This window comes from Callithrix jacchus, chromosome 1 (genome assembly GCF_049354715.1).
Source record: "Callithrix jacchus isolate 240 chromosome 1, calJac240_pri, whole genome shotgun sequence".
Lineage (NCBI taxonomy): Eukaryota > Metazoa > Chordata > Mammalia > Primates > Cebidae > Callithrix > Callithrix jacchus.
In genome coordinates, this window is record NC_133502.1 from 185,722,637 (window position 1) to 185,741,338 (window position 18,702).

An 18,702-nucleotide genomic window follows, 5' to 3' on the forward strand; every position below is an offset into this window, starting at 1 on the left:
GCGGGCTGCAGTACCGAATGTAAAAGCTGGGGGCAGCTGCCCTGGAGCCCACTCCGTCCCCTCCTTAAGAACCCCCTCTTGGCCCCCTCTCCGCTGGGCTGGTGTCCACCACCCTCCGCAGGGTCCCTGCCCAGCCCTGCAGGGCTTCCAAGGTGCCCATGAGCTGGGCCCCGGCTGCCCCCCCATCCCCTCCACAATGGCCGGCTCTGCCTGGGAGCCCTTAGAGGCAGGGTCACTGTGGCCTCCTGGGATACCCACTTCCGAGGGGCTGACGCCACTGGCTCAGGACATGTCTCCGTGGGGACGGCAGCCCGCTCCCCAACCACGCTGAGGGGTGGGGATTGGGGACAGTAAAAATAGACGTTATGCCGGCCATGTCAGGGGTTCATGGTAAGGGTTTTTTTTAAGCTCAAGTTTCTTTGATAAAATATTTTCCCATGGTGGACGGCACTAGGAATGTTCCCCACCCCCACCCTGCCCCAGAGGGCCCAGCCCTGCCCTCTACTTGAGACTCACAGCCCCGTTGGGCTGGTGGTCCATCCTCCCTTGAGGGGAGCCCTCCCTGCCTAGCTCAGGGACACATGTGGGCAGATGCTACCAAAAAGCCGTGCCAGCGACCACAGCACCTGGGACTCCCACTGCTCGGGGTCCCTGCTGAGTGGTGGAGCTGGCAGTGGCCGCAGACCCCTGGCCAGGTCCCTGGTCTGTCTCTGGGCTCAGCCACGCCACCCGGAGAGCACCCCAGCCTCGAACTGGGGACATTGCATGTCCAGTGGGCTTTCCCTCCGGGAACGGCACCAAAATAGCCAGAGGAAGGAGAAGAAAGTGGAAAGTCAGGCGGGCAGCATGTGCTCTCCAGGGACCAGGCCAGCTCTGGCCTGAGCTAGGGCACAGCGGAGGCTGAGCCTTAGATCCTGTGACCAAGCCCAGAGCCAGGCCCTGGGGCAGCTCTGGGGCAGTGGGCCCATCTCTACTCCTGGGTCAGCCTGAGTGTGATGCTATCTGCTGGCCAGTGACGGTCAACAGCCCTCTGGTGTCCAAACAGTGCACTGTGGCCTCAGGAACAGGGCTGGGGTCTGCAGCCATGTGGAGCTGAGCCCAGCCTCCATTGCTTTGTCTGTGCCCACCTTGCTGGTCCTGAGGTTGGGGCCTCCCTTGGCCCCTAGGGCAGGGATGGGGCAGCCAGTGTGTGGGGTGGCTAGTCAGTGGTGTTCCCGGCTGCCCACTCAGGCCAAGCTCCCAGGGTTTGGCTGCAGAGCTGCTGGAGCGGGTGGTGGGAATGTGGCCTGAGCCTGACCAGTCCTAGGAAGAACTTTCCAGAGCACATGCTCAGCATGGGCGTGTGGCCTGGGGCCCTGGCCCTCCAGGCCCCAAGCACCTCTCGGGACTCCAGAGCCAAGGAGGCAGGTGCACACATGGGACCCTGGGCTGCGGGCATTGGGCCACCAGCTGGCTGACATGCTTGTGCAAAGCAAGCTCCATTCTCCCTCTAGCCGGTGCCCTGGAAGGCTGGGTTCAACATAGGCATCTCAGCTTCTCAGAGACAAGACCCCTTTCCTGCCCTCCTGGAACCATCTCCCTGGCCCTTCGAGGCCCTCGTGAATGTGGGGGGGACTCTCCCCACAGCACACTGTCACCTGCCCAAGGACACCCTGCTAGGCCCTACCAGGGTCCCAGCCCTGACAAGGGCCTCCTTCCCAGCTGGGCTCCCATCTGATGTCGCACGTGGCCCACACACGTGGCTCTGTGAGGACTGGCACCGCTCCTGCACCAGGGGCCTTGGGTTCTGGCCGCCAGCGTGTGCTCTGTCCCAGGCCAAGCAGCCACACAACCCCTGTGGGACGCATGGTGCTCTCTTCGCTGCCCCCCACCCAGCATCTGTGGACTATGCACACTGACTGAGAGAGACCCATGTGTCTGCAGGGCCCCGGGCTGGGCAGTTCGTGGGGCCAAGGCAACCCGTCTGCCCCTTCCCTATGTCCTGCCCCACACGGAGGGGCTGGCATGGGTGGCAGGTTGCTGAGGGCTGCAGCCAGGGCCCAGGTGCCCTCCGGGCTGGACTCCCCACTGGTTGTGTCTCTGAGACCGAGCTGCTCCCTCCTTCACTGCCTTGGTCCTGGGCTGCAGGTGCTACCCCTCTGGGCTGTGCATTTGCTGGCCCCCAAGGCGGGTGTGGCTCTGGCCCTGGCCCCTCCCAGGCCTGCTCTCTCACAGAACCTGCAGGCCCAGTGGGCCTGGCGCTCCTGTTTGCCATGGCAGGGCTGCAGGGTGTGGGTGCAAGAGTGGCACCGGCAGTCAGAGCCGCCAGTAGCCAACAAAGAGGCAGGGCGGACATGGGGCTGGGTGGCTCCCACCTGCTCAGCCCCCCCAACCCCCTTCCTGTCCACTCAGCCAGGCCAACGTCCGCTCTTCCGCCTCACACCCTGCACACCCTTCTCCACGCAGGGCTTGGCGGCCCCTCTGTGCCTGGCCTGGGTCCTTGGGCGCTCCCCAGCACCCGGCTGCCCGGGGCTCCAGCAGGGGTTTCCTCCCAGCTATCCAACTTCCTGTTTTCTCAAGAAAATGCAGCCATCAGATTCTGAAAAGCTCATTAACATGCCTCCCCAGGCGTCCCGGACATCCTGGGGTCTTTACAGTGCTTGCCGGTGGATCACAAAGAGAGGCAGCGGACAGACGAGGTTCCTGCCGCCCCGAGCCCACGGCTGAGGGAGAGGATCCTGCAGCGCACTTCCTTGTTGCCTGAGGCAGAGGCCGCTGTCCCCGCAGGGCAGTGGGGCCAGAGGGTCAGCTGCACCACCAGCGCAGGGGCCGAGGGAGGTCCAGGGGCCTGTGTGTTCAGGTGCACAGCCGGCTGCAGACCTGGAGCCACGGCTTTCCCTCTTTCCTTCCTGCATCAAACCCAGCGGGCCCAGCCTGAGGCTTCAGGGGCAGGAGGGCGGCAGCAGGAGGCCCAGGGCTGCGTCTGTCTGCTCAGCCAGGTGGGCATCCCTGAGGACCATGCTGTGGAGCTGAGCTCAGGTCCCCTCCCTATGAAGCCCAGGTGCCAGCACGGACCTTGGCAGTGGCCTCCATGAGGGGATCTCCCTCCATGAGAGGGTCTCAAAACTTCCCCCAAAAACTGGGCTTGGGAGGCTGGGTATCGTAGCTCACGCCTGTAATTCCAGCACTTTGGGAGGATGAGGCAGGTGGATCACCGAGGTCAGGAGCTCGAGACCATCCTGACCAACATTGTGAAATCCCGTATCTACTAAAAATATGAGAATTAGCTGGGCGTAGTGGCACATGTCTGTAGTCCCAGGTACTCAGGAAGCTGAGGAGGGAGAATCACCTGAACCTGGGAGGTTCAGTGAGCTGAGATTGAACCATTGCAGTCCAGCCTGGGTGGTGGAATGAGACTCCATCCCCAAAACAAAACTGGGCTTAAAGGAGCAGCCACAACCTGCTGCTCTGGTGGAATATTGATGTCGCCCTAACTCCGGAACATTCTGGGAGCTTCCGAGAGCCAGGACAGCCCCACAGTCCCCCTCCTCCCATGTTGCCCATGGAGACCCTGATGCTGAGGGCAGCCTCACCCTGTCCTGGCATGGAGGAGCAAAAGGCAGCATCAACTCCCCCCCCGCCCAGCCATGCCCAGGTGCTCAGTGGGCTCAAGCCAGATGGTTGGACAGTGCAGCTCCGGGGTCCCGGGCAGCTGACTCAGCCCAGCCCCCAACTGGGGACAGGACAGGAGGGAGAGAAGTGAGTGGGGCTCTGGTGCCACCTTCCGCCTCCCCATTGATGTCCACTGAGGTCTGGCAGCTCCCACTCTATTGCCCAGACCTCGATAGACGTCACCAAGAGATGCAGGCCGTGCCTGTGGAAGGCGGGACCCACTCAGCCCGCAGGGACGTCCATGGTTTCCCTCCATGTCTGCCAGAAGCCCCGTGGGGGCCGGCAGGAGTTCCCAAATGCAAACCAGCACCTGCTTGGGGCCGTGCCACCCCGTGGCCCTGCCAGCTGCACGAGGGACGCTCTGCCGGCCCCAGACCCTGACCCCTGATCTAGTGCCAGCCTGAGGCGGGACAGGTACTCAGGACTCACCTGGCAGCGGCTGAAGATGTCTGCGTGGGTGACACGCACGTTGAAATGCCTGAGGACAGCCTTGGCCTGCTGCTGGGCCTTCAGGGAGCCGTCCACCATGAGGCAGCGCCCAGCCCCGACCTGGGCCCGGAGCTGCAAAGGCTCGGCTAGGCTGCTGAGGGGCAGCACGGAGCCTGGCACCTGCCCAGACCCAGCCTGCCTCCGCCAGCACGGGGCAGGAGCCCTCTCTCGGCCCATCAGGGGTATGGCAGAGGTGCCGGGGTCCAGCCCATGGCAAGCTAACCCTGAGGTGGGGTGGCCGAGGGGCTGGGAGCTTGGGAAGATGAGATTCAGGCCCCTCGGGCTCATCCTTGGGGTGCTCACCGTGTGGTAGGGCTGCCCCGACGTCAGGATGATCCTCCCCTCCAGCCTGGCGACCTGTGCAGGAGGGGAGAGCAGTGGTGAGGGGGAAGCTCCGTGCTCCTGGGACTGGCCACCTCTGCTCTCCACCCTCCAGCTCCCAGGCACCCTGCCCCCCAGGGCGGCCTCTGCCTGGGGTCTGGGTGGTGAGGAGCCCTGCAGCCCGGGGCCTGGGTGGCACCTCATTGTGTAGATTTCATCTTGGCACTATGCAAAGATTTTTCACAATTACAAACAAAATTGAATTTAAAAAGCCATCCCTCAAAAGCAGAAGAAAATGAAATAAATAAAACATACACAGAGGTATTCCAAGAGACTCCAGATATTTGAAAACACAATAACTTGACCCCATAGCTCTAGGGAGCTAACTACATATCAGGAATGAAAAATATGCTGCAATAGCCCCCTCTTGGTGCAGGATTGACACGAGACTCCAAAGCCTTGTGTGAACTGTGGTGTAACACAGATGTTCCATTTTGCTGTTTATTTTCAGTATTACAGTTTTCAGCTGACAAAGGTGATAAAAATTCAGGATATTAAGCTTACAGGAAAAACCCTGGACAGCTTCAGTATGAATTTCTGATGTATGTTATATATTTTTTAAAATGTGTATTTCCACACTCTGCCCACTGCAAAGGCCTAGAGACAAGGCCCAGTCCTACAGCTGGGAGCACGCTGTACCCACACTGGTTTCTACGGACATTTTACACTGAAAGGAGCCTGAGCTTTTTGGAGAAATGTCTGATTCCAGATCTAAGGCAGAAATGCAGACAATGAGGCTGGAGCATCCAGACCCCACAGAAAGCCACGGTGACAATGAGGCTGGAGTGTCCAGACCCCGCAGAAAACCAAGGTGATCCAGGAGCCAAGGGTCACATCCGAGGACTCAGGAGCCAGCAGGGCTCCCACGCCACAGGGAGGCGACACGCTGACCAGCCAGGGAAGTTGGGGAACAGAGGTGGTGAAGGAAGATGTGGACACCCTTCTATGCATTCAGAATAGCTCCTTAATATCATTAGTTATCTTTTTTTTTTGAGACAGAGTCTTGCTCTGTCACCCAAGCTGGAGTGCAGTGGCATGATCTTGGCTCATTGCAACCTCTGTCTCCCCGGCTCAAGCAATTCTCCAGCCTCAGCCTCCTGAGTAGCTGGGATTACAGGCGTGCGCCACCACACCTGGCTAATTTTTGTATTTTTAGTAGAGATGGGGCTTCGTCATGTTGGCCAAGCTGGTCTCAAACTCCCGACGTCAGGTAATCTGCCTGTCTCAGCCTCCCTAAGTGTTGGGATTACAGGTGTGAGTCACTGTGCCCGGCAGGATGGCTTTTATAAAAATTAAAAAGAAAAAGGGAAAATAAGTATTGGTGAGGACGTGGGGAAATTGGAACCCTCATGCATTGCTGGTGGGAATGTAAATGGTGCAGCCACTGTGGAAAACTGTGATAGTTCCTCAAAAAGTTAAACACAGAATTAGTATATGATTCAGCAGTTTCACTTTTAGCTATGCAAGCGAAAGCACTGAAAGCAGGAATTTAAACAGAGACTCACACATCAGTGTTCACAGCAGCCTCATTCAGAATGGCCAGAAGGGAGAAGCAACCCACGTGCCCAACCGTAGATGAACAGAAAACACAGTGTGGTCCACCTGCAGTGGACGCCACCCAGCCTCGGAAAGGAAGGCGCTCCAACACAGGCTGTGGCAGTAAACCCTTGAGACACGCCGAGTGGAAGAAGTCAGACACAAACTGATGGATGTTACATGACTCCACTTCTCCCAGGTACCTAGGACAGGTAAATTCATAGAGGCAGAAAGTGGAACAGCGGCCCCCAGGGGTATAGTCTTTGTTTGGGATAATACAAAGTTCTGGAAGTAGGTACTGGTACGGATAAATGACATTGTGAATGTACCTAATGCCACTGAATTGTACACTTAAAAATGGTTAAAATGGGACAGGTATGATGGCTCACACCTGTTATTCCAGCACTTTGGGAGGCCAACGCAGGCGGATCACGAGGTCAGGAGATCGAGACCAGCCTGGCCAACATGGTGAAGCCCTGTGTCTACTAAAAATACAAAAATTAGCCAGGCATGGTGGCAGGTGCCTGTAGTCCCAGCTACTTGGGAGGCTGAGGTGGGAGAATGAACCCAGAAGGTGGAGGTTGCAGTGAGCCGAGATCGTGCCACTGAACTCCAGCCTGGGTGACAGAGTGAGACTGCATCTCAGAAAAAAAAAAAAAAAAAGTTTAAAATGGTAAATTTTGTGTTATGTATGTTTCACCACAAAAAAAGAACAAAAAAGAAACACAGGTACTTTGTGGTGATAACAAATATACACCTATATGATGAACAAAAACAGTAAAACACACACAACTCGCAAATAACGTAATTACAGGAAGACACATGAAAACAAGGGCCACAGAGAAGAAAGAGACTAGTTATACAGGGGCTACACAGGTTACACGGAAACTACACAGGGGCTACACAGGGCTACATAGGAACTACACAGGCTACACAGAAACTACACAGGGCTACACAGGGGCTACACAGGAACTACACAGGAGCTACACAGGAACTACACAGGGGCTACACGGGTTACATGGAAACTACACAGGGGCTACACAGGAACCACACAGGGGCTACACAGGAACCACACAGGGGCACACATGGGCACACAGGGGCTACACAGGGGCCACACAGGGGCCACACAGGAGCACACAGGAACTACACAGGGGCCACACAGGAACTACACAGGGGCACATGGGCCACACAGGGGCCACACAAGAACTACACAGGGGCCACACAGGAACTACACAGGGGCCACACAGGAACTACACAGGGGCACATGGGCCACACAAGAACTACACAGGGGCCACACAGGAACTACACAGGGGCACACAGGGGCTATATAGAGGCACACAGGGGCCATAGGGGCCACACAGGGGCTACACAGGGGCACACAGGGGCCACAGAGGGGCACACAGGGGCTACACAGGAACTACACAGGGGCTACGCGGGGACTACACAGGGGCCACACAGGGTGGCACAGGGGCTACACAGGAGGCATAAAAAACTACATATTGGGTACAATATATACTATTTGGGTGACTGCTGTAAAATACCAGTCACCAATATTATACAATTCATCCATCTAACCAAAAGCCTCTTGTACCCCAAAAACTATTCAAATATATGAAACATGAAGTTTCCTGACTTAACTGTAACTTTAGATATTGTTAACCCTAACATACATGTTAACATTTCTCGGCCAGGCTTGGTGGCTCATGAATAATCCCAGCACTTTGGGAATCCGAGGCAGGTGGATCACCTGAGGTCAGGAGTTCGAGACCAGCCTGGCCAACATGGCGAAACCCCATCGCTACTAAAAATACAAACATTAGCCACGTGTGGTGGTGCGCACTTGTAGTCCCAGCTGCTTGGGAGGCTGAGGCAGAACTGGTTGAATCTGGGAGGCAGATGTTGCAGTGAGTTGAGATGGTGCCACTGCACTCCAGACTGGGTGACAGAGTGAGACTCTGTCTCAAAAAAAAAAAAAAAATTTCTAGGCCAATCCCAACAAGGAAAGGAAATAAATCCATGGCAAAATATGTATATTTTAAGAAAACAGGGAAAGCAATGTAATAGAATTTACAGCTTTCAAACTGACTGAGGGAAAAACAGAATGAAGGTAACAAAAGCTAAAAGCAGTTTTCAAAAAAGGGGGAAAAGAATAGGAAAAGTTGTACAAACAGAAAGCACAAATTCAGATAGTGTGACTAAACCTGAGTTCCATCAATAATACAATAAATATAAGAGGACTAAACTAGTAAGTTAAAAATCAAAGACAGACTGGATTAAAAAAAATCCAACTAGAAAGAGTTTACAAGAAAGACACCTACGATATAAAAGAAGGTTGAAAGTAAAAGGATGAAAAACTTGTCTACCAACACTAATAACCAAAGACTATTGGAGAAACGGTATTAATGTTAGTTAAAATATATTTTATAGCAAAGAGCATTACTAGGGTCAAAGAGACTCACCTCATAATTATAAAGATTTCATACAACAGGGAGATACAGGAATTCTAATAATATGCATATAAACCTACTAACATAACTTTAAAACATAAAGCAAACGCTGACATAAGTGCATGGAAAATTTGATGAATGCACTGTCACAGGAAGCTTCAGCATGGCTCTCCTGGTAGAATCAGGCAGGAAAGTAAATAGGGTAAAGATAATTTAGGCCACGCACGGTGGCTCACTCCTGTAATCGCAGCATTTTGGGAGCCTGAGGCGGGCAAATCACAAGGAGGCAGGCAAATCACAAGGTCACCAGCCTGGCCAATATGGTGAAACCCTGTCTCTACTAAGAATATAAATATTAGCCAGGCGTGGTGGTGCACACCTGTAATCCCAGCTACTTGGGAGGCTGAGGCAGAAGAATCACTTGAACCTGGGAGGCAGAGGTTGCAGTGAGCTGAGATCACACCACTGCCCTCCAGTCTTGGCGACAGACTGACATTCCATCTCCAGAAAAAAAAAAAAAGATGATTTGAGCAACACATTTGGCAAGCCGGATCCACTGAGTGTGTGTATGTGTTAGGGGTAGGGGGAGTGGGAGGGGAGAGTGGGCGGGGGAGAGAGAGAGGAGAATGACTGGAAGGGAATCCATGTATCCTTTTACAGTCCATGTGGAACATTTATAAAAAGGATCATCTACTTGGCTAAACAGCAAATCTTAAGAAATTTCCAAAATTGGAAATATACAGACTATGTTCCTGAAGTTAGGTTAGGAATCATCTTTAAAAAGGTAACTAAAAAGCCCCAAGATCCAAGCTTTCTGAAACTGAAAAACAGCCTTCTAAAGAACAAATGCAAATAAGTAATCATAATTGATATTAAAATTTTATTAGAACTAAAAAGGAAAACACTCATATCAAAGCTGATAGAAGGCAGTGAAAACAATACTTTGAGAAAAACTTATGGTCTTAAATATATATACATATTTTGAGACACAGTCTTCATCTGTCGCCAGGCGCCAGGCTGGAGTGCAGTGGTGCGATCTTGGCTCACTGCAACCTCCACCTCCTGGGTTCAAGCAATTCTCCTGCCTCAGTCTCCCGAGTAGCTGGGACTATAGCTACATGACACAACGCCCAGCTAATTTTCGTATTTTAGTAGAGACGGGCGGGGTTCCACCATGTTGGCCAGGATGGTCTTGATCTCTTGACCTCATGATCCGCCTGCCTTGGTCTCCCAAAGTGCTGGGATTACAGGTATGAGCCACCACTGTGCCTGGCAGCCTCAAATATTTATATATCATAAAATATAAGAGTGTGAAAATTAAAGAGCTAAGCAATGCCACTTGGAAACAACCCCAAGAAGGCAAAAGGAAGGAAATTATAAAGGTAAGAATAGAAATTGATGAGACAGAAAACAGAAATGCAATAGAAAGAATCAACAAAACCAATACTGGTTATTTTAAAAGGCAGTAAGTTGACACATCTCTGCAAGATCATGAGAAGAGTGAGAGCACTGGGAAGCAACCGTAAAGCAGAGTGAACCAGGTGCAGGCAGAGCCGAGCCTCAACAAGGAACACCAGCCGCTTACACTTACGCATTTGAAGTGCTGGAGTAGATGGACACATTCCAGAAAAACTACAAATTACCAAATGTGATCAAGAAGATGCAGACAGCTACTTGGTTCTATAACTGTTAATAAAAATCAGTATTAGAACATTATCCCCAAAGAAGACATCAGGCCCAGAAAGCCTCATGGGAAGTGAGCCAATTTCAGGAGCAGATAATTTATTACTCAAGAGTTGCAGAAAAAAGAGAGAAAACTTCCCAACATATTTATGAGGCTAGAAAAAAAGGGAAAGGAACATTACATGTCAGATATACTTATGAAGATGGATACAAAGTTCTTAAACAAAAATCACAGGCCACGCCAGGTGTGGACCTGCATGCCTAGGGTCCCAGCTGGAGTCCCAGCGAGGTGAGAGGATCACTTGAGCCCAGGAGTTCGAGGCCAGTCTGGGTAACATAGCAAGACTCCACTTCAAAAAAAAAAATTGGGGCCGGGCGCGGTGGCTCAAGCCTGTAATCCCAGCACTTTGGGAGGCCGAGGCGGGTGGATCACGAGGTCAAGAGATCGAGACCATCCTGGTCAATATGGTGAAACCCCGTCTCTACTAAAAATACAAAAAATTAGCTGGGCGTGGTGGCACATGCCTGTAATCCCAGCTACTCAGGAGGCTGAGGCAGGAGACTTGCCTGAACCCAGGAGGCGGAGGTTGCGGTGAGCCGAGATCATGCCATTGCACTCCAGCCTGGGTAACAAGAGCAAAACTCCGTCTCAAAAAAAAAAAAAAAAGAAAAAAAAAAGCACAGACCAAAGGCAGCAATGTATTAAAAAGGGTTGGCTGGGCATGGTGGCTCATGCCTGTAATCCAAGCACTTTGGAGGCCAAGGCGGGCCGATCACCTGAGGTCAGGAGTTCAAGACCAGTCTGACCAACATGGTGAAACCCGTTTTGAAAAATAAATAAATAAATAAATAAAAATAAAAAGGGCAATATGGGCCAGGCACAGTGGCTCATGCCTGTAATCCCAGCACATTGGGAGGTTGAGGTGGGTCGATCATGTGGTCAGGAGCTCTAGACCAGCCTGGCCAACATGGTGAAACCCCATCTCCACTAAAAATACAAAAATTAGCTGGGCATGGTGGCATACACCTCTAATCCCAGCTACTCAGGAGGCTGAGGCAGGAGAATCACTTGAACTTGGGAGGCAGAGGTTGCAGTGAACTGAGATCACACCACTGCACTCCAGCCTGGGTGACAGAGTGAGACTCCATCTAAAAAAAGGGGGGGCACTATGCAGACCAAGTTGAATTTAACCCAAGAAGGAAAGATTAGTCCCAAATTCAAAGAGTTAATCATGTCATTCATCACATTCACAGATTAAAGGAGAAAATCCTATGAGTTTCTCAATAGCTGCCGGGAAAGCACTAGGTAGGTAGAATTCAATATTCATTTATAACAAAAACTTATAGCAAATGTGTAATTATGGGGGAACTTCCTCAGCCTGGTACAGAATATTAAGCAGCCACCCTACTTCATTTTAAAACACTCCTTTCTCAATCAGAAACAAGATAAGGATGGTACCACCACACCTCTATTCAGCACTGTCTTGCAGATCTTGACAAATGAAGTAAGATAAGGGAAGATACAAGGATTGGAGCGGAAGAAAGAAAACCTCATTTTTTGCAGATGATGTGTATGAAGAAAACCCAAAATAGCTGGCAACAATTCAGTAAGATTTAGGGGCATTCAGCAAGTTTTCTGGATATAGGACTGATTCATCAAGGGCAGCCACAGTCCCTGTATCAGCAGGAAATAGAACCCACACAATTTTTTTTTTTTTTTTTTTTTTGTAGACGGAGTTTCGCCCTTGTTACCCAGGCTGGAGTGCAATGGTGCTATCTCGGCTCACTGCGACCTACGCCTCCTGGGTTCAGGCAATTCTCCTGCCTCAGCCTCCTGAGTAGCTGGGATTATAGGCACGCGCCACCATGCCCAGCTAATTTTTTGTATTTTTAGTAGAGACAGGGTTTCACCATGTTGACCATGATGGTTTCGATCTCTTGACCTCGTGATCCACCCGCCTCGGCCTCCCAAAGTGCTGGGATTACAGGCTTGAGCCACCGCGCCCGGCCCAGAACCCACACAATTTATAATCACAACACGAATCTAAAGTTCCTGGGTCGCAATCTAACAAATGACACATAAGATCTTTATGGAGGTTATCAAATGTGTTAGAAAGAGGCTGGGCGCGGGGGCTCACGCCTGCAACCCCAGCACTTTGGGAGGCCGAGGCAGGCGAGTCACAAGGTCAGGAGATGAAGACCAGCCTGTCCAACATGGTGAAACCCCGTCTCTCCTAAAAATACAAAAATTAGCAGGGTGTGGTGGCATGTGCCTGTAGTTCCAGCTACTTGGGAGGCTGAGGCAGGAGAATCGCTTAAACCCGGGAAGCAGAGGTTGCAGTGAGCCAAGACTGAGCCACTGCACTCCAGGCTGGTGACAGAGTGAGACTCTGTCTCAAACAAACGAACAAAAAAATGTTAGAATAAAAGACATTAGGAAAGAGTTAGATAATCATCCACAAAGAGAAGACTCAGCATCATTGTATTTTATTTATGAGTCTTTTTAAATGAGATCTAGCTCTGTTGCCCAGGTTGGAGTGCAGTGGCATGATCATGGCTCACTGCGCAGCCTCAACCTCCTGGGTTCAAGTGATCCTCCTACCTCAGTCCCCCAGGCTGCCAGGTCAGGACCACAGGTGTGCACCACATGACTGCCTATGTTTTTCTTTTGAGATGGAGTTTCACTCTTGTTACCCAGGCTGGAGTACAATGGCACGATCTTGGCTCACCGCAACCTCCGCCTTCTGGGTTCAAGCAATTCTCCTGCCTCAGCCTCCCGAGTAGCTGGGATTACAGGCATGCGCCACCGTGCCCAGCTAATTTTTGTATTTTTAGTAGAGACGGGGTTTCACCATGTTGACCAGGATGGTCTCGATCTCTTGACCTCGTGATCCACCCGCCTTGGCCTCCCAAAGTGCTGGGATTATAGGCGTGAGCCACCGCGCCCGGCCTGCCTGTGTTTTTAAATTTAATTTTTTTTTTTGAAATAACATTTCACTGTGTTTCCCAGGCTGGTCTCAGACTCCTGGGCTCAAGAAACTGTCCCTACTTGACCTCCCAAAGTGCTGAGATCATAGGTGTGGCCTCAATATCTCAAAAATGTCACGTTTCCCTAAATTGATTTATAGAGTCAATGCAGTTCCAAGCAAAACTGAACTGGTGAGCTGTTTCTAAACCTATACAGAAAGGGCAAAGGTCTGAAGGAGAACGAGGTGGGTGCTCACCCTACCAGACAGAAGATGAGGATAACGCTATATGGAATCTCGGCAGTGTGATGTCATGTAAAACTCAAGGCCGGGCGCAGTGGCTCACACCTGTAATCCCAGCACTTTGGGAGGCTGAGGCAGGAGAACCACTCCAGGCCGGGAGTTCAAGACCAGCCTGGGCAATACAGAGAGAGCCTATCTCCACAAAAATTTTAAAAATTAGCTGGGTATGGTGGCGTGTACCTGTGTTCCTAGCTACCCAGGAGGCTGAGTAGGGAGGATTGCTTGAACCTAGGATTTTGATCATAGCTGCAGTCAGCTATGATCACACCACTGCACTCTAGCCAGACAAAACAAGACCCTGTTTCTTAAAAAAAGAAAGAAAAAGATGACCAGGCATGAGGGTCCCCAAGATTACCCTGAGGTTTAGTATCACTAAGTCTCCTGCAGCTACAGGAGGTAAGAGTGACACTGACTCAGGGCCACTCACAGGACTCAGCACACAGCCATGCTCTGGCTGAGACACACTTCAGTGAACAGTACACAGCCATGTAGCAAAGGAAAAAGGCGCACGGACGGGGCACAGCCCAGAGGAAGCCAGGCTCAGGCACCCAAGAGCCTCTCCCAGGTGTCACACGTGGTGTGCTTCTGCAATGAGCCGTAATGACACGTGTGAAGTGTCGTCTGTCTGAAGAGTTCATTCTCGACTCATCGCCTGAGGCTTTACTGGGGGGTGGTCACATTGATACCCTCTACCTGGCATGTACCGAAATTCCAGAGTCCAGGACGGAAAGTGATGTCCAGCATAAGCTGCAGTGTTTGTGAAGACTGAGCACAGCAAACCACCTTCATCATTTAGGGAAGGTTTTCATCAGTCCAGGAGCTGTTTCCCAGCAGAGTTCCCCGCCTTGCAGGCAGACCTTTCTTAGGGCAGCCACGAGGCGTTCCACGGAGCAGAATGTGTGAATAGCCAGGGAATGTCTGGGAAGATGCTCAGCTTCATCAGTCATCAGAGAAAGGCAAGTTCAGAGACAATGAAAGCTAATGTGATGTGGACAGGACTGGCACGTGGACAAAGATTAATAACATCAGTTGTGACCGTAATTTCTGTTGTAATTCAGCTGCTCACAGGATGAAACTCTAGGCATGGTTTTCAGCTGTTTTAATTCTGCAGCTACAGGAATTAAGCGCCCGTCCCACTATTCCCAGGAGTTGGACTGCGATGCTCTGAAGTAGTAAATACCTGGTCCCTCAGAATCTCTCCTAGGTTCCCAACTAGGGCTACCCCATGGCAGTATCTGAGTAATTCTGCAACATCTCAGCATGGACTACTGTGCCCTCTTTGCTATTGGAAACTGGGCCCTTTGTGTCCCTAAATCTAATAGTATTAGAGAACCAATTCCAGAAGTCCCAGAATCAATGCAGACAACTCATCTGTGAGACTTTTCTATGCAACCACCTGCAGCACCAAAATTGGTCAGCTGGGCTGCCGTAGAGAAGTAAGCCAGTAGGAGAGGAATGTTGAGATTTACTAGGAAGAACTGGCCTCTGCGCTCACAGTGGCTGACAACCCACGTCCGGGACGATGGTGAGTGGCGTGGAGCATCACTGGCCTGTTTCCTGGTCAATTCAGGGTCTGTGGAGGTGGCCGAGGTTGATGCCCTGGGCTTTCTGAAGCCTTGGGTTTGCTTTCAAAGACTGACTGTGTGTTCAGCCCCTCACTCCGGCACAGTCGCACACGCAGCTTTTCAGGTCACGCTGTTGGGAGCTTCTGCCATCGGAGCAGGCTAAGAGTTTCCCAGATCATTGAGTCCTAGTTCCTTTCTGTTTAAAAGCTCTCCCCTCAGTCGCTCTTTCTGCTCATGTTACCATAAGCAGCAAGGAGAGACCAGGTTGCACCTTCCACGCTGTCTGGAGGTCTCCTCAGCTCCATATCCAGGTTCTTCTGTGTGACAGCAGGACACAGCCCCACGGCGTCTTTCTCCATGGGGCCAGGGCATGCTCCTCACACCCTCTGGGATCTCACTGGGAGCGCTTTCTTTTTCTTTTTAAAAAATGTTTGCAAATTTATTAGTAGTGCTCCTTTTGAAGGCATGAAAAATGAAACTCAAGGTATAATCCTTATATGAAACAATGAACTAATCTACTCAGGAGTCTTAGTAGAAAACACATGATTTGGAAAGACCCTGCCGGGCGTGGAGGCTCCAACTGTCATCCCAGCACTTCAGGAGGCTAAGGTGGGTGCATCACCTAAAGTCAGGAGTTCGAGACCAGCCTGGCCAACATGGTGAAACCTGACTCTACTAAAAATACAATAATTAGCCAGATGTGGTGGTGGGTGCCTGTAGTCCCAGCTATGCTGGAGCCTGAGGCAGGAGAATCACTTGAACCCGGGAGGTGAAGGCTGCGGTGAGCTGAGATCGCGTCACTGCACTCCAGCCTGGGTGACAGAGTGAGACTCCATCTCAAAATAAATGAATAAATAAAATAAAATTAAAGTAATTAGAAAAATATTTGACTCCTTGCTGATGGAAAAAAAAATAGAGGGAATAAAAGAAATTAGGAAAATATATGGGTAAGATTACCCATAACTAGTATTTAAACAAATAGAAGGTTCAAGATGGATTCTACACCTCTTCAGATGTGTCATGAAGAAGAAACACCACCTTACCCCACTTCTGAGGCCCCTGAGGGAGAAAACTGGTCAATGTGGCTTTGGTCTGACAGCCTCACAGTTCTGTGGCTGAGGTCTGGGCATCTTGGCTTCACCTGTTTCAGCTGCATTTGCCAAGATCCTGACTCTATTCCCTAACCTTTAGTTCTTCTCATGCCGCACTTCTGCTAACCGTCTGTTTCAGAGTCATCTCGGCTTTCCCTATGTGATCCTCGGAACTCTGCCACCTACTCACTGATTCTAAAGCTACTTCCACATTTATTTATTTATGTTTTTGAAATGGAGTCTCTAGGCTGGAGTGTAGTCTCGGCTCACTGCAACCTCCGCCTGCCGGGTTCAAGCGATTCTCCTGCCTCAGCTTTCGAGTAGCTGGGATTACAGGTGCCCACCACCACCACATCTGGCTAATTTTCACCATGTTGGCCAGGCTGGTCTTGAACTCCTGTCCTCATGATCTACCTGCCTTATCCTCCCAAATTGCTGGGATTACAGGCGTGAGCCACCACACCCGGCTGCTACTTCCATATTTTCAGCTGTTTGTTATACCAGCACCTCACTCCTGGTACCACAATCTATATTATTTTTCTAATCCTGCTGATAACAATTTACTAAAAGCTTTGCAGCTTAAAACATAGTTCTGTGGGAGTCCAGAAGTCTGGGGGATTGAACCAGGTTCTCTGCTCAGGGTCTCGTGGCTGAAATCACAGAGTGAGTGGCTGGGCTCTCCTATGAGGCTTCTGGGCTTGGTCAGGTGTTGGCAGAATCTGGCTGCTTGTGGCTGCTGGACTGAGGCTTCCTTGTGTGGCCTCCTCCATCTTCAAGCCAACAATGGGACACGGAGTCCTTCCTGTGCTTTGACTCTGTCTTCTGCTTATTCTGTGTTCCATTCCTCCTTTTCTTTTTTAGATGGAATCTTGCTCTGTCAGCCAGGCTGGAGTGCAGTGGTGGGATCTCAGCTCACTGCGGCCCCACCTCTGGGGTTCATGTGATTCTCCTGCCTCAGCCTCCCAAGTAGCTGGTATTACAGGCGCCCACCACCATGTCCGGCTAATTTTTTGTATTTTTAGTAGAGACGGGGTTTCACCATGTTGACCAGGATGGTCTCGATCTCTTGACCTCCTGATCCACCTGCCTCAGCCTCCCAAAGTGCTGGGATTACAGGTGTGAGCCACGGCACCTGGCCCCATTCCTGCCTTAAAGGGCTCATGTGATGACACTGGGCCCACCCAAATAAGATAGTCTCTCTCTCTTAAGGTCAACTGATTAGTAGTCTCAATTACATTATCTGTAAATTGCTTTTGCAGGACAATGAGGCTGAGGCTGGGACCATCTCAGCCCCTTGATCCCCAACAGCTCCATCCTTGGCTGTCCTGTTCCCAGAGCCTGCCTGGCACAGCTGGCAGCTGTCGATGAGCTGGAGGGAGGACTTTGGTGCTGGGGGTGGGCACACTTGTGCCAGGGGCAGCTGCTCCTAGGGAGGACCTCAAGCCCCTCCCCACACGCTTACCTCGGCTGCCCTGCGGTGGTCCTCACTGTTGTCCAGCACGTGCACATCCACACCCAGACAGCGGAGGCTCCGTGCCAGCCCCTGCAGCATGTTGTCACACACCACGCGGAAGGTCCTGGCAGGGACCTGAGGGATGGTGGCCTCAGCCACAGCCAAAGGGACCTGCAGTGAGGGCCCGGTCAGCAGCTTCACAGTCACCTACCTGGCCCCTCACAGTGTCACCCGCCCAGCAGAAATGCAGACAAAATGAAACAAAACCACCACAGGGGGCTCTAGTGCTCACACTGGGGGGGCCTCCACATGTGTGTCTGGGGTTCGTGGGTGGCCTAGAGTGGGTGGGGGTCATGGGGAGGGGCCTAGATGCTGCCCTGGGCCACGGGAGGGGCCTGCCAGGCCCAGTGTCAGGGTGGCACTCTGCCTAAGCCCTGGCCCCCAGTAAAGGGCAGTCCCCATGACAGTCATACAGGAAGTTCACCAGGACTCTGTTCCGTCTCAATGCAGGGGGCAGGGGTCCAGGGCCGGGGAGCTGAGCCCCTCCACACGCTCTGACCCAGTGACCTTGTCTCCATGCAGGTCCTTGGTTTAGGGACAGACACCTCCTTCCTCAAGAATCCCGACAAAGGGACCCTGCGGGGCTTCACACACCTGCCTGGGTGCGGCCAATGCCTCCTGCAGGCCGGGCGGCTCCTGTGTCCCTGGTCTCTCTCTGTGCCTGGGCCTCTGGCTCCCAGCCAGGTCCCCCGACAGATGGAAGCGGGCGGGCTCTCTGCACAGGGCTTGGTGCACCTCCAGCAGGCTGTAGGCATCAGCAGCTGCGGGGAGTCTGCCTCAGCCTCCAGGGCCGCTGGCGGGAGGGCCGTGGGGTGTGAGGAAGTATCACCGCCACCTGCCACCCCACACACCTGCATAGATGAGCTGCTCCTCGAAGAGCGGCCTCCGGTCCCAGTTGGACAGCTGCTGTGTCTTGTCCAGGGTCGTGCCCAGCACCTGCTGCACTAGGAGGCTCAGGCCTCTCAGCCCACCAGCCCTGGCCATGCCTGGGGTTGGCATGCCCGCCATTCGCATCTGCCAAGACAGTGTCGGCAGATGATGCACCTGGCCCTGGAGGAGGACGGCCCACCACACCCA

The 18,702-nt window shown here is 52.2% G+C and overlaps 1 protein-coding gene across 31 annotated transcripts in view; it reads right to left on the bottom strand.

Moving 5' to 3' along the window:
- EXD3 (exonuclease 3'-5' domain containing 3) overlaps positions 1 to 18,702 on the bottom strand; it is a 102,133-nt gene that overhangs the window by 15,566 nt on the left and 67,865 nt on the right. For 19 of the 31 annotated variants that reach the window (XM_078332879.1, XM_078332867.1, XM_078332862.1 and 16 more), the window contains 4 exons: positions 18,477 to 18,639; positions 18,220 to 18,386; positions 17,575 to 17,736; positions 4,081 to 4,497 (listed from right to left, as the gene is read on the bottom strand). In XM_078332879.1, the coding sequence (XP_078189005.1) occupies positions 4,081 to 4,497; positions 17,575 to 17,736; positions 18,220 to 18,386; positions 18,477 to 18,639 (909 nt within the window). Of the gene's footprint in view, positions 1 to 4,080; positions 4,498 to 4,923; positions 5,802 to 14,540; positions 15,438 to 17,574; positions 17,737 to 18,219; positions 18,387 to 18,476; positions 18,640 to 18,702 lie in introns of those variants that run through there. The other 12 variants (XM_054244810.2, XM_078332880.1, XM_054244808.2 and 9 more) reach the window with 4 other exon arrangements.